Source organism: Melanerpes formicivorus, unplaced genomic scaffold (genome assembly GCF_026170545.1).
Source record: "Melanerpes formicivorus ecotype bairdi unplaced genomic scaffold, bMelFor1.0.p_v2 SCAF_50, whole genome shotgun sequence".
NCBI classification, from domain to species: domain Eukaryota; kingdom Metazoa; phylum Chordata; class Aves; order Piciformes; family Picidae; genus Melanerpes; species Melanerpes formicivorus.
The window spans coordinates 3,484,526-3,499,966 of NW_027142402.1; the positions used below are offsets into that span (position 1 = coordinate 3,484,526).

Here is a 15,441-nt window from a genome sequence, read left to right on the forward strand (position 1 = left end):
TTACACCTGGAATACTGTGTCCATTTTTGCACTCTACAGTTCAAGAGGGACAAGGATCTACTGGAGAGAGTCCAATGGAGAGCTATGAGGATGATGAAGGGACATGAATATCTCTGCTATGAAGAAAGACTGAAAGACCCAGGGCTGTTTAGTCTGGAGAAGAGAAGGCTGAGGAGGGGATCTTATCAATGTCTCTATATCTGAGGGGTGGGTGTCAAGATGAAGGTACCAGGCTCTAGTGGTGCCCAGTAATAGGACAAGGAACAATGGGTACAAGGTAGGACACAGGAGGTTCCACCTCAACACGAGGAGAAAATTCTTTTCTGTGGAGGTGATAGAGCACTGGAACAGGCTGCCCTGAGAGGCTGTGGAGTCTCCTTCTCTGGAGCCTTTCCAAAGCTGCCTGGCTGTGTTCTTGTGTGACCTGCCCTGGGTGATCCTGCTTTGGCAGGGAAGTTGGACTGGATGAGCTCTAGAGGTCCCTCCCAACCCCTACCATTCTGTGATTCTATTACCTGCTGTAATTCTAGACGACAGCAGTACAGTTCTGCTGAAAACTTCCCTGTTACTATTCAGTTGTCTCTGTGCCAGCTCCTCTTTGTCTCACCTGTATGAGTACCCACACTACCTGTCATAAACACGACAGACCTGAGGACATGCTAAGCACATTGCCAGAGCAAGTCTTAAAGCTGCAAGCCTACAGGGAGGGAAAAAACCTAAAGCAGTAGTTGAAAACGATTTTCTTTCACCTCAAAACAATCTGTACCAGGGCTTGCAAATGTTATTTTTGTACTTTACAAACATGTGTCAAGGTCTGAAACTGGTGGTGGTGAAGGATCTTCATCAAGCCAAAGCTCACATGATGGCCCCAGGCATGCTGTCAGGATGAGCTCGTGTTACCCGAGCGGATACACTAAGCTGGACGAGTGAGAGCTGGCGGTGAGCGAAGGAGAGCCTTGCTGATCCGTACCCCAATGTAGTTGCTGTGGAGGAGCTTCATTTCTGCTGACCTCAAGACTCAAGACAGCCAAAGAGTCTCAAACTGCTGAATTTGAATTTCCCTCCTTCCCAGTGTTCTCCTTGCAGCAGGTTCTTCCTGCTGAGTGCCATAAGGATGGGGATTTGGCACATTATCCTGAGAGAAGGGCAGGAGGCTGCTGAAGTGAGCTTTGAAGCACAGGACCTCCTGCAGAGCAGCTTTTCCATGCAAACAGTTGTTGCTGGTGCTGGGATGCTCTGTGTTTGAAAATGGACAATTGGGTGGTCTTTCTGATCACCTATGGGAGACAGTTCATGTGTGTCAGTGAACAGGAGCTGAATGATAGCTGGGCTGTTTCCCCTACAAAGTCACACGTGAAAGCCCCTAGGAATCCTAGCAGTGGAGCTTTGTTGCTTCTCCTTAAAAACTGTGCCCCAGATGAGCCAACTTGCTTCAAAAAAGAGCTACTCCAATATCTACCTTGCCAGCAAACTCCCTTTCAGCTCTGTAATTGTCTTGTTTTCATTTATGACAGCTGCTGACACCAGAGATGAAGGCTATTAGAAAGGTATCACTGGTAGATCGCCTATTTTCCAGAGATAAAGTACTTCTTATCAGTAGGAGAATGTATCTTGCTGTTATCTGAAACAAGAGGTTGCCATCTTTCCTTTGGTTCACAGGATCTTCTGTTGTCTTGATACATTCAAAGGGGCAAGTTCAGCCTGTGAGGAACTGGTTTATTAAGGTGTAAGAGTAGCTGAATCAGGACACTTCTGTAAAAGCTTAGGACTTCAAATGGCTCAGGATACAAATGGAGGGAAGAGCTCCTGGGCTGTGCTAGAGTCCTGGCCAAGACTGGCCCAGAGACAACCAGCTCAAGGGCAGGCTGCTTGATCCTATAGAGGGCTAGTGATCATTCTGGCCAAATTGGTTTGATTTCCCTTGGTGTTCAGTATATAAAAGCATTTAGAATATTGGCAAATCCCCCTCCAAAGGCTGAGTGGTAAAATACATTAAACACAAATCTGCGTAATAACTTAGGCTTAAATATAGGCTTAAAGGCAGACAGGCTGATTAAAACTAAAAGGTCATTACTTTACATTGTACAATTTTATTTGTAGCTATAAATCATAACCCAATTTGTGGAAGGGGAAGGGGGGTGGGGGGTGGGGGGGGAGAGAGAAGAAGAAGTTATTAAAGTGGCAATATTTATTCCGTTAAGGTGAATCAAAGGCAGCACGCAGTTCTGAGTTATGATAGTCAGGGCAAGGAGCCAAATCACTCTGCTAAAAATTAGTTTGCCAATAATTTTGCAGAAGGATGACAGCATAGCTTCAAAAACAAATCCTTTATAGGGAAATGGGATGGCTGCGTGACAGACTCTCTGAGCTATGCATTCTCCACAGCTCACGGACCAGGAACTGCTTCAACAATTCCTCTTCAGGGATTTGGGGGTTTTTGTTTTCCCAGAAGCTAGACAATGGCTGCTGTCTGTAGCTGAAAGGTCACTCTGTATTCTAGACTGGACATAAGAACCAAAGAAGTCTTAAGTTTTTTAGGTCAGAAAGATTCCTGCTTAACCTTCTTGATCTGTTTTGGAGGCTTAAGTATTCACTGCCCCTGTCTGTGAAGCTGGGGTGGGAGTGATTCACAGATTCATAGAATGGTTTGGGTAGGAAGGGACCTTAAAGGTCATCTAGTCCCAACCCCCTCCATGGGCAAGGACAGCTTCCCCTCGCCCAGGTTGCTCAAGGCCTCATCCAACCTGAGGCCTCAAACACCTCCAGGGAAAGGGCACCCACCACCTCCCTCGCAGTGTCTCCCCACCCTCACTGTGAAGAATTTCTTCCTAATCTCCTAAATCTCCCCTCCTCAAGCTTCAATCCATTTCCTCTCATCCTATCACTACAAGCCCTTGTAAAATGTAGCTTCCCAGCTTTCTTGTAGCCCCTTTCTGGTACTGGAAGGCCTTGGTGCCTTCTCTTTCAGGATGACCAGCACCAACTCTCTCGCCTGTCCCCATAGGTGAGGTACTGCAGCCCTCTGATCGTCTTTGTGGCCTCCTCCGGACCCACTCCAGCAGTTTGATATCCTTCTTGTGTACCAGATGCCCTTCTGGGGGCACCAGAACTGCACACAGTGCTCCAGGTGGGGGTCTCAGGAGAGCAGAGCAGAGGGGGCAGAATCACCTCCCTTCTCCTGCTGGTCACCCTGCTTTTGATGGAGCCTGGGATATGTTGGCTTTCTGGGCTTCACGAGGATGACACAAAGATGTTGCCAGCACTTTAGTAATAAGCCCAGTGGTTTTTGACATGGCAGAGAGCTTGCACACCACATTTGTAACACACATGGGAGAAGAGCTTGAAAGAGGCTGGGGAACTCTGCCTGAATTAAAATTTGACTGATGAGCATGATGGCTGGGAAGTAACCCATCAGACTTTACCACAGTGCTGCAGCTTCCATCTTGCTCAAGCCTGCGTTTCTGTGACTGCTCTATTCACTTGAAAACTCCCCTTTTGGGACACTGATCATTCTTCCTAAACATGGAGAAAGGGCATTTTGTGCTCCTTAGTATTTAGAATAGGGCTCCTGTTAGAGACCTGCCTCGGTGCAGTACCTTCTGGGTGTGTTTCATCACCAGCTTGCTGAGAAGAACATCTCAGGGGTTCACTATAACAGACTGTAAGTAACAAGAACAAAGGAGCAATACTCATTAAGCCTCTAGCCTTGGTTACTGGTTTAATAAAGAGTTGTGCACTCTTAAACATGCTAAAAGGCTCTCGAGATTTCCAGAGCTTTTCAGCAATGCACCATTTTTTCAGCTAATAATCTTTTCCAGCCATCTTAGAAGCTTTGCCAATCTGCTGAGCCTGGCTGGCACAGGTTACCAGCTGCCTGAGGACAAAGCTGGTGATCACAGGCTTGCACCGTTCTGCTCTCAGGCAGCGAGGGAGTTAGAAATCAGAGGAGATGGTACTGGCTGTATGTAAGAGTAAGTGTGAAAATGTCTGAAGAAGGTGTTTGCATCTCATGTAAACATTGTTCTTCTATTTTTGTTGTAGAAGATGATGTGTCAAATGTACAAATAATGTGTGCCTGGTGCCAGAAAGTTGGAATCAAGCGTTATTCCCTGAGTATGGGAAGCGAAGTGAAATGCTTCTGCAGTGAGAAGTGCTTTGCAGCTTGCCGAAGAGCATATTTCAAGAGAAACAAGGTAAGAGAAATAAGGAAAGATGTAACCTACATAGACAGAGGCCCAACCTGGGTCTCATTTAGCATCTAATAGAAGCTCTTTTCTTTTGTTTTCTCTGTTCCACCTAGTCCCTCCACTTTCCATCTGTATTGTCTGTTGGACTGTCAGCCCTTTACTAACCTCGTTTCTTTCAGTTTCCTTCAGCTCCATGCTTGGGTTTTGTGACAGTCAGGGAATTTAAATAATAATAAGCATTAGTGTCAGTGTCCCAGTTTGACCTGAGAATCTCAGGGGTCTTGCTACAGACACAGAACAAAGAGGAAGTATCATGGAAACAGAGTAGAGGAGGGTTGTGTCACCGAGTCCCATGGCCAGTGAGCAACTTCTTCTAAGGCTAAAATCTAGGTCCTATCACAATGGTGGGCATCTTCCCACTGCTGCTAGTGAGCTCTAGCTTCATTCTTTTAAAGTGTGTCATTACTAATAAATTTAGACACTATCCAGTTGAGGTTTAGCTTGGGGTGACCAATGTTAGAACTTGTAGAGTAGCGTGAAAACCCCTCCCACTCAATTTAAATTTAACTCTGTCTAAAATTAGAATGCAGTCCTCACACTGAATGTCTACAAAAATTGCTGTAATCACTGAAGTACAGTGCCTGCAAATGCCCTCTAGGTTACTTCAGCAGCTGTTTTTCTGCAGCAGAATGTGTGATATGTCATTTAAAGGAAAAACAAGCACAAAACGCTCCGGCATTTTTAGCCGTTAAAAAAGTAGCTGTTGAAAAAGTGCTTAATAGTGTGAGCCCTTGGGTAGCTTTTATGAGCTTAGAAATGTTCCTCATTCCTAAAACCCTTTTGCATGTTGGTTGTCCAAATGAACATTCAGAGCCTGGCGAGCTCAAATTGAATTCAGGTCTCCAAATCTGGTCTTTTGTAAGGACCTATGGATCCTCGACTCCTGATGCAATGCTGTAGCAAATTACCCTCCTGTATGAATTTGGGTCACATTGTCCTGCCAAGAAACCTAACAACAACAATAGCAAAAAAAAATATACATATTTAAAAAATGCCTGAAGAATTAGGTTGCAAAAATCAGTGGAGTGGAATTTTAGTGGCAGCCTTGGAGAATGAAGCTCAGCATGCTCAGTGAAGCAGACAGGCAAGACAGTGGCACATGAGCCTTCTGTGAGGAGTGGTGTTTACATGCCAAGCTGGTTTACTCTATTCCATTCCATTATAGTCTAGCCTTTGTACCTAGAAGAGGTGTAGAGGAGGGCAATGCATCTCCTTAGGTGCTCCTCATCAGGCAGTCAGTTCCCATGGGTGTAGGTAGGTGTGCACACGTGCAGGGGTAGGTAGGTGTGCACACGTGCAGGGGTAGGTAGGTGTGCACACGTGCAGGCGTATGCACATTCACTTCAACGTGCCCCGCAGTGTGTAAGACACTCTGGGGTGACAGGATCCAGATCACACTGCTGTGACTTTTAGTCACAAATTTACATGAGTAAGACAGTTGGTAGCAATGGAGGCATTGCCAGTGATCCTAGTTTGGTGGTCCTGTGTGTCCTGTGTTTAAAAGAGGCAGAAATGAGGTGCTGAGGGCCGTGGCTTAGCACGAGTCTTGGCAGAGTTAGAGAATGGCTGAACTCAGTGATCTTAAAGGTCTTTTCCAGGTGAAGCTATTCTGTGATTCATGGTGGGTTCTCTCAGGTACACCTTAGATCCTGAAATAGGAGATCTAGATCCCTTACTAAATAAAAGCAGTGGTGATGTAATGCCTAGGTGTGCTTCAGCCTTCCACTAACCCAGCAGTGGTGGGATTCAGTACGAGCTTATGGCCATGAATGCAGTGTCAGGCAATGTAGGAAAACCTTCCTTTCTACCCTGACTTAAAATTTATCACCTGTGTGCTTTGTTGGAGGCCTCCTTGTCCTTATATTATGAGAAAGAATGAATTAGAGCCATCTCATTTCCCCCCTGGTTCCCTTTCCTACACTTCTGTTAACTTCTAACTGGAAGGTAAAAAGTTCTGAAAATAGCCATCCAGAAAGCTCTCTATTCATGATTTTGCACCAATAGATGTTCCTCCTCTTTCCATGTGCCATCATATCCCAGTGAAATGTCCTACTCTTCACTAAAAAGGTTGCAAATTAACAGAATGTCATATGGGAGGACTTGGCAAGACATGGGGAGATGACATCTAATTGATAACATGTTGGTTGCTGCTTTGGCTCCACGTCAAAGCCAAGCCAGTGAAGCAAATTTTCTTCCTCCTTGCACCTGTGGAATCTGGAATTGAACAGGGTCTGCCCCAGCAGGGAAAATTTGGAGCTGCCCTTTGCAGGTGGATTTATGGCATTAGACACTCAGGGGCCAGGATATTCAGGAAATGCTGCTGTGAAATTCAGACAGGTGCAGTGGAGTTCAGCAGGAATGCTTCTTGCTTTGCACTTCAGCTGGTAGTGACAGAGTCTTGAGGAATGAGATCAAAGGACCAAGGCTGCCATAGTTTCAGTGTAACCACTGACCTTTAATCTGTTATTACCAGCCCAACAGTGTACCTGTCTTCCCCAGGAGTCTAATGCTTATTTATTTGGGAAGTTATGCCTCTCTACACTCATTTCCAGAGGAGTAAAACAGTCATGTTTCACCTACCTTATGTGTGTTTTAAACAGCAGATCTCTACCACAATACAGTGTTGCATTACATTAAATATGTCCAGCTGCAGCACTTCTGGGAGCTGATAGGACTTTGTGGTCACTTCATGTAAGGCTTGGATTTCCTAATGGATCGTGTTAAGCAGCCTTCCCTCCCTCCCCTAGATAAGAAGTGCTGTAATAAGTGCTTGCTTAAAATGATAGGACTGTTTAAACAGTAAAGAGTGTCATCACTAATGTCTCAAAATGACACTAAGTAATGCTGCAAATGATCCAGCTCTGAATGCCAATGCCTCTCTTCAGAATTAGGACTTTTGTCATCATCCTTATAACAAATCTCCCATCCAGGGGGCAAATGCACTCTGGAGCAATGCATGCCCACACATTCCCAGCTGGAAGAAAGCTTCATAGAATCACAGAATCATTTTCTTTGGAAAAGACCTTTCATTAAGATCATGGAGTCCAACCATTCTCTAACTCTGCCAAGCCTGGTGCTAACTCATGTCCCTCAGCATCACATCTCTGCCTCTTTCAAACACCTCCAGGGATGGGGATTCAACCCCCTCCCTGGGTAGCCAGTTCCAGTGTTTGAGAACTCTTTCAGTGGGGAAGTTTCTTCTCATTTCCAACAAAAAAAAGTACTCCACAAAACTCCAGGTTAGCTAGGCACTGTCTGCTCCCAGCCTTTAACTCCTCTCCAGCCCTCTCCTGCAGCAGCTTTAGCAGAAGCAGCAATGCACTGCAATAAGATGGAGCTTTGCTGGCCTGGGAGTGTTAGAACCCCAGCAGTTCAATCAGAGGTGCACATCACTCCTCCCTGCCTTTTGTCCCAGCAGAGTTTGTGCTCCAGAAGCTGCACCTCCTGCACCCTGTGCTTCCATACACAGCTGTGGTTGGGTTGGGCAGTTTGTAAGTGAAAAGATTTGTGCAATTTTAAGTTCCTTTTCTCAGGAGAAACAACACATTTTGCCCCAGGTATCCTGCAGCATTTAGAATTGACTCTATTAGCCGCCATGCCTTGCAACAATAGAAATATATATGTCTTGAAATTAAAATGGGGCTCCCCACAGAGTGCAATTTTATCTGAATTACCATAAATTAAGACAGAATTGGAGAGTTTACCTCATTAGGCAGAAAAAAATTAGGTGAAGTATTTAGACTAGGTCTGATGTAGAATAAACTTCAAAATACTGCCACCACCAAGCAAAAATAACTCAAATGTGCCTTTGTGCCCCTGTTTGGTGTTGTATGCACAGTGAAATGCACAGAAGCAGCTGCTGCATAATGGTAACCTGTTGTGCATGAAAATACCAAACAAAAGGAAGTGCTGCAGTAAAAGGGAGCATTTCACACCAGTGCTGGCAACTGAAGGCTTAGCATTTGTAGCTGTCCTGATGCTCCCTTCATTAGAGATTGAATTTTATAGGCCAACAGATATAAATTTAAGCAACAGAGAGGCACATAAGGGCCAAAAGCACCAGACCACCAAGTTTCAGCAAATTAAGTTTAAGGAGAACAATTGGATTCGTAATTGGATCCAGTCGGTCCGAAGCCTGAAAAAGATTCATTTGGAAGCGAAGTTTATTGACTCAATGGCTCAGAAAAACAAATTTATTGTGACCAAATAGCCAAACCTAGAATGAGGAGTGAATTCATGGGGGTTAGAGGCTCTGTTCACAGATACTTGAAAGGATAAGGGGCTTGATTTGAGTAAGCCATCGGAGATAAAAGTGACGGCAGGGTTGTCAGTCGGTATTTTATACTTGACCTTGTTTGCTGTTTCACACTGCCTCCCAATCAGGAGAAAAAGATGATAGATGGGTTTGTTTACAGTGCAGTCAAATTTCATTTATACCAATACCAACAACAACAAAAAGGAAAAAAAAAAGGCATAAATCACAAAGTAAAAGTAAACTGCAGTTTAGCTGCAGGAGAGGCAAACAGCGATGGCTCCTTTCTCCCTGCAGAAGACAGTGATGGGCAGCACCCTGTGTGAGTGGGTAGCACAGACAGGTGCTGCATGTGATGCTCTTGTACCTCATCTGCCCAGCAAAAATGAATGTGAACAATCAAGTGAGGTTGTAAGGAGTTGTGTGCATGTAGTTAGCCCTGAGTTGTGCTGCATCAGACAATTCCTCACATTTCCAACCTGTGTGTGAAGACGCTGAGGTGCACACACAACACCAGCAAGCCTCAGTGCTCCTGCCTGAGTAGGGTTCTTTGGTTAATTAATGCATATCACTGTGTGATTAATCTGGACATGTTGTATACCAACACACACTAAAAACTGGGAGTAAACAGAAGCTCTTATTCCCCAGAATTATTCCTGAGGGTTGTCAGAGAAAGTTCTCTTGATTTCAGGCTTAATTGTGCAGCCTAGCAGTGCATAAGAAACATTTAACAGTCTCCCTGGTAAGTCAATGAGTAGTGGCAAAAAAAGCCACCCCAAAGGTGTTACTTTCTTCTCTTTCTTATGCACCTGCAAAATCTAATTTGTAAAATGATCATCATTCATGGAAATTTGGGGGGAAAAAAAAAGCAACTTGATGCAATTAATACCCTTGACAAAAAAAACCACACCCCAAAAGGCTTAGCTGTTGCTCCTGCCTTGAGACTCCCTTTCCATTATAACTTTTGAAACACTTGGGAAGCTGAATAGCAAAACTCTTTCTCCTAGAGATTTAATTTGCATTCTTTAGGTGTTCAGGAAGGTCAGTGCAGAGCAGGTATCCTACCTGCTTGGTGTGAAATCATCTGCATTTGGTTGTGCAGAGCCATAGAGAAGTGGGATTTAATGAATGGCTCAGAAAGTCACTTCTGCTGCTGTGGGTGTGTGGAGAACGTGTGTGTGTGTCGCTAGCTGTGCTTCTCTGTGTGTATGCACATCTGCATGCCTGCCTAGCCCTGTTTGCCACAGCAGCCAGTTAATAAGGTTTGGTTTCCTGCAAACACTTGAAGGTAGAAGGGGAAAAGATGGCAAACATCTCCATAGCTGTGATTGCTATGTTGAGATGTAAAGGAGTGCTGATGAGTGAATGCAGATGAGACACTGAGCATGCAGAGGGGCACAATCGCAAATGTCTTTGAGGGACTATCTGGAGAAGGAGGGGAAAGGAAAATATCCTCCCTCAGAGGATGTTTTTGAAGTTTGTGGAGAGTAGAAGGCTGCAGACAGTGACTAAGAATTTGGAGCAGACAGTGAGATATCAAGTGAATGCTGAGCTGTGAAAGAGATGGGTGGCATCAGTGGGAAAGGAGAAGAGCTGGCATCATTGTCTGGCTGTCGTCAGCTGGCCTTTCTACTTTCTGCATGCTAAACCCAGGAATCTCAGAAAACTCCTTCCCTAAACCAGAGCTAGGATTTTTCATGATTAGAAGAGGCAAATGAAATTCCAGATGGGCCTACTGAGACCATCAGTCAGACCATCTCACTGCTCACCCATGGCAAAGCGAAACGGATTAACATCGCTAACGATGAAATGCATCAGCACCTGACTGATGCCACCGATGACTTAATGAAGGGCTCTGGCAACCCCAGCGTACCAGTCACTTTGCAAACTCAATGGACATTTTACTGTCCATCTGCTGCCATTTAATACTATAAATTTGAATCAAATTCCCATTGTCTGAGTCACTAGCAGGTATCCAACCCAATTAAAAGGCGTGTTCCCTTCTAATTTTAACCACCGTGTCACATTACATCAGTCGTGTTGCGTTCTGCCTGCTTTGGTTAGATCAGGATGAATATGCTAACTGCAGCCTGAGAATCTGCTGCCTCTTGGGTCAAACAAAGTGACCAGTTTATGTGAGGTGTCCTCACACCAGTTCTGGACAGCTTCAGTGATTGCATCTCTCCTTCTTGCCAGACGTAGGGGTTGTTGGCATAGAGCTGTTAGAACAAAACACTCATTGCACGAGAACTTGACTAGAAATGGTTGAAAGGCTTTTGTGCACTAGGTGTGTGCAGCTTAGAGCAATCATTTGGATTTAGATAGGTGTGTGACACCTTGATATTGGAGATGTGGAAGAACTTGCTGCCTATTAGAGTGACAGAGGAAGAAAGATGATCAGGAGCTGTTTTTCTGAAGATTACTAAAGTGCTTTACTGAGGTCCTAAGGCACCTAGGATGCATTTTTGGAAGGGAGAAGGAGGCACTAGGAGCAAACAAAACATTTTGCAGTGTTGAAAGGTTTGGCAAGGTATCCTGTAGTGATAGGATGAGGGGCAATGGTTTCAAACTAGAGAAGAGAAGGTTTAGATTGGATGTTAGGAAAAAGTTCTGCACCATGAGGGTGGTAGAACACAGGAAGGGGTTGCCTGGGGGGGTGGTTGAGGCTCAATCCCTGGAGATATTCAAAGTGAGGCTGGACAGGGCTCCAGACAACCTGATCTAGTAAAAGATGCTCCTGCTGACTGCAGTGGGGATTGGACTGGATGACCTTTGGAGGTCCCTTCCAACCCAGACCATTGTATGATTCTATTGTCATGATTTCTGTCCAGGATGGGTTTTTTATTCCCAAGGGATTTTTGATCAAGGGGTTTAGTTGCATAACAATGACACATGCAGCAAATGAGCAGATATCATACACATGGTGCTAACTCTGCACCAAAGGGTTCACCTTTTGCCTTCACCCTACATGAGCCAGGAATTTGCTCAATAAAATGTTGCTCTCCCCTCTGTTCAGTGTCTCAGTTCAGGTTATGGCAGATTAGCCCATGCTGCCTTGGCCTAAACTGGGCACTTTCCAGCTTTGTTTTCACCAGCCCAGCACAGGATGAGCACTGAGAAGAGCTTTTCTTCTGAGGGAAACTCAGGATGGATCTCCCAAGTTAATCTAATTTGCACAGATTTGGTGCCACTTTTGCCTCTCCCAATGAGCACATCAATCATTAATACTAATATGAGCTGGGCAAATAATGAAATGCATATTAAATAATATGTTTGTTCAAAAATATCATGGCATTTGAATAAATTATTGCCTTAATGCATCTGTTCACTTATCAGTCAGCTCATTAATTTAGGGAAATATTGAACAAGGAGCATGAGTATTTTTTTTTTCACTCTATATATTTTTATTTGAAAACCAAAATGAAGCAAATATGGCTATCCAAAAATATGCTTGGATTAGGAACAATGTTGTGAATGACACCAGCCATCCACGCTCCTCAAAGGCTGCATTTGAGCTGGGATTGTTTGGTCTGGAGAAGAGGAGGCTGAAGGGAGGCTTCATTGCTCTCTACGACTGCCTGAAAGGAGGTTGGAGTGAGGTGGGGGTTGGTCACTTCTCCCTAGTGACAAGCAACAGGGTGAGAGAAATGGCCTCACGTTGCAGCAGGGAAGCTTTAGGTTGGATATCAGGGAAAATTTCTTTATTGAAAGAGTGGTCAGGCACTGGAACAGGCTGCCCAGGGAGGTGCTGGAGTCACCGTCCCTGGAGGTGTCCAAAAAACCACTAGACACGGCACTTTACGGCATAGTTTAAGGGCCACAGTGGTGTTAGTTCAGCTCTGGTGAGACCCCACCTGGAGTACTGCCTCCAGTTCTGGAGCCCCTATTACAAGAGGGATATGGAGGTGCTGGAAGGTGTCCAGAGAAGGGCCACAAGGATGATCAGAGGGCTGGAGCACCTCTCCTATGAGGACAGACTGAAGGAGTTGGGGCTGTTCAGTCTGGAGAAGAGAAGGCTCTGAGGTGACCTAATTGTGGCCTTCCAGTATCTGAAGGGGGCTACAAGAAGGCTGTGGAGGGACTGCTCAGGATCTCAGGTAGTGATAGGACTAGGGGGAATGGAATGAAGCTGGAGGTGGGGAGATTCAGGCTGGAGGTGAGGAGGAAGTTCTTCCCCATGAGAGTGGTGAAGCCCTGGAATGGGTTGTCCAGGGAGGTGGTTGAGGCCCCGTCCCTGGAGGTGTTTAAGCCCAGGCTGGACGAGGCTCTGGCCAGGCTGATGTAGTGTGGGGTGTCCCTGCCCATGGCAGGGGGGTTGGAACTAGCTGATCCTTGTGGTCCCTTCCAACCCTGACTGATACTATGATACTATGATGATGACCTTAGAGGTCTTTTCCAGCCGGAACGATTCTGTGATTCCCTGGAACAGTACAGCTAGACACATAGCTTAATGGGGTGAAATTCTGCCCAGGCAGGGAACCAGGGTAGGCAGCAGTGGGAGACCTGAGGGGCTCATCTGAAGATGGAAGGTCATCTCTAGTCCCATGCTTTCTGGGGAGCACATGTTGCTGTCACACTTTGCTAGTGGTGAATTGCTCCGCGCAGGGGAGGCAGCAGCCCGCTGGAGTTTGTGCTCCTTCTCCTCGCCTGGTGCTCTGTATGTAATTACTCTCTCACTCTCCCGAAGCGGTGACTTCCTTCTCCATCATGCATGCAAATCCTGGGGCAAATTAAAGGATGAAACCAAATCAGACCAGGGGAGTTAATCCCACTGTATGTTTCTCTGGTTCCTCCCAGGTAGGAAAGTTTCATCCCTTTTTGGGTTTCTTTTTGGCAAACATTTGCTGGTTTATGGGAAGCCTGAAGTAACCCTTACACACCTTAACCTTGACTCCGGCCTCCTGAGTCTAAATGAGGCTAGGAGAGGCCAAATGGAGGTAACTTACAAGCTGTTGAATGAACAGGAAAATCTGCTACCAGGAATTGTTTGTTAGTCAGCTTCTCACCATATAGCAAGCTGTGCTTGATGTTAGAAGAGAATAGAATAAACCAGGTTGGAAGAGACCTTCAAGGTCATCACGTCCAACCTATCATTCAACACCACTTAATCAACTAACCCATGGCACCAAGCAGCCTGTCAAGTCTCCTCCTAAACACCTCCAGTGATGGTGATTCCACCACCTCCCTGGGCAGCCCATTCCAATGGGCAATCACTCTCTCTATGTAAAACTTCCTCCTGACCTCCAGCTTGAACCTCCTCTGGCGCAGCCTGAGACTATGTCCTCTTGTTCTGGTGCTGGTTGCCTGGGAGAAGAGACCAACCTCTGCCTGTCTACAACCCCCCTTCAGGTAGTTGTAGAGAGCAATAAGGTCACCCCTGAGTCTCTTCTTCTCCAGACTAAGCAGCCCCAGCTCCCTCAGCCTCTCCTCACAGGGCTGTGTTCCAAACCCCTCACCAACTTCGTTGCCCTTCTCTGGACTCGTTCCAGCAAGTCAACCTCCTTCCTAAACTGAGGGGCCCAGAACTGGACACAGGACTCGAGGTGTGGCCTAACCAGTGCAGTGTACAGGGGCAGAATGACCTCCCTGCTCCTGCTGGCCACACTGTTCCTGATGCAGGCCAGGATGCCATTGGCCCTCCTGGCCACCTGGGCACACTGCAGGCTCATGTTCAGCCTACCATCAACCAGTACCCCCAGGTCCCTCTCTACCTGACTGCTCTCAGCCACTCTGCCCCCAGCCTGTAGCACTGCATGGGGTTGTTGTGGCCGATGTGCAGAACCTGGCACTTGGATGTGTCCAATCTCATGCCGTTGGACTCTGCCCAAGTGGGTTTTATAAGGCAAAAAGACTGTAGAAAGTGGTTTCTGTAATGACAAAGGATGGTTTGCTGGCCAGCTGAGTTCAGGGATGGGTTGTGCTCTGTCAAACCCCCGAGCATTTACAGCTCACATGTTTGCATTTAAATTGGTCTGAAGGCAAACATATGTTGCAAGTTGTCAGCCCAGATGCAAATTTGTACCTAAGGTAAATGTACTCATCTGTTTAATAATTTTCAGGAACAGTCATAAAGTATCTGGTGGTTTTGGGGGTGGGAGAGGTGTGTGTGCTTGCACATGTGACTTCAGGTGGTCTTGGTTTATTTAATCTCCTACTAAAGTAGCAGGAGGCCAGATTCTGCCTCCATTGCATGGAGGGGCTGGTGGGGGTGCTCAGGCAGGAGCCAGCTCCTTTGACTGGCACAGATGGGATGGGCATGGAGAGGCATGGCTCCACTGCTGTCCACTGACTTGAAAAGCAGAGCAGAGCATAACTCTGGCTCTTGTCTGGGCTTTGTGAGGGGAAGGATCTCCAGTGGGGTATGGTAGCTCAGCGCTGCTTACACTGGGAAGTGTGCGAGACCGTCAAGGGCTGGCCAAAGGCAGCGATTTCCCATGCGTCGCGTAGGTGGAAGCAGCAGAGCAGTGTCCCATGTGCCTGTGGCACTTCCTCCCCCTGAAATTTGGACTGCCAAATGAAAGGGGAGACCTGCTGAGTTAGAAATCAGGCAACAACTCAGTCTCAATTTCTCTTATTAGTTTTAATTTAGCCCTAGGCTTTCACAGGCACGGCCACCCTGCTCCGAAATCAGGCGGAAGAAAGCTCCTAGAACGAAATGAAAGCCTTAAAAGCTTAAGCTAGGGATTCGAACAGAGCACTGACATTTAGATATTTATGAGGAGGTAGGTTTTGAATAATTTCATGGTGTGGTAGTAATAATGGTCAACTTTGGCTGTTGTGGAATGCTTCAGTCTCGTGCCTCCATTTGCAGAAGCAATGTATCAAAACCAATGCCTTGATAAGGCAACTGCCCACTGAGGTTTAGTCTGATGCAAAGGCTCTAGAAGGACAGGTCTTTGTACTCTTGACTTCTGTGTCAGAAGATGATAATTTCATCCTACA

The 15,441-nt window shown here is 46.1% G+C and overlaps 1 protein-coding gene across 1 annotated transcript in view; it reads left to right on the forward strand.

Annotated features, from left to right (window-relative positions):
* The window catches only part of SOBP (sine oculis binding protein homolog), a 121,639-nt gene that overhangs the window by 20,442 nt on the left and 85,756 nt on the right, over positions 1–15,441 (forward strand). The window contains 1 exon segment of the mRNA XM_068160481.1: positions 4,042–4,193. Coding sequence (XP_068016582.1) covers positions 4,042–4,193 — 152 coding nt within the window.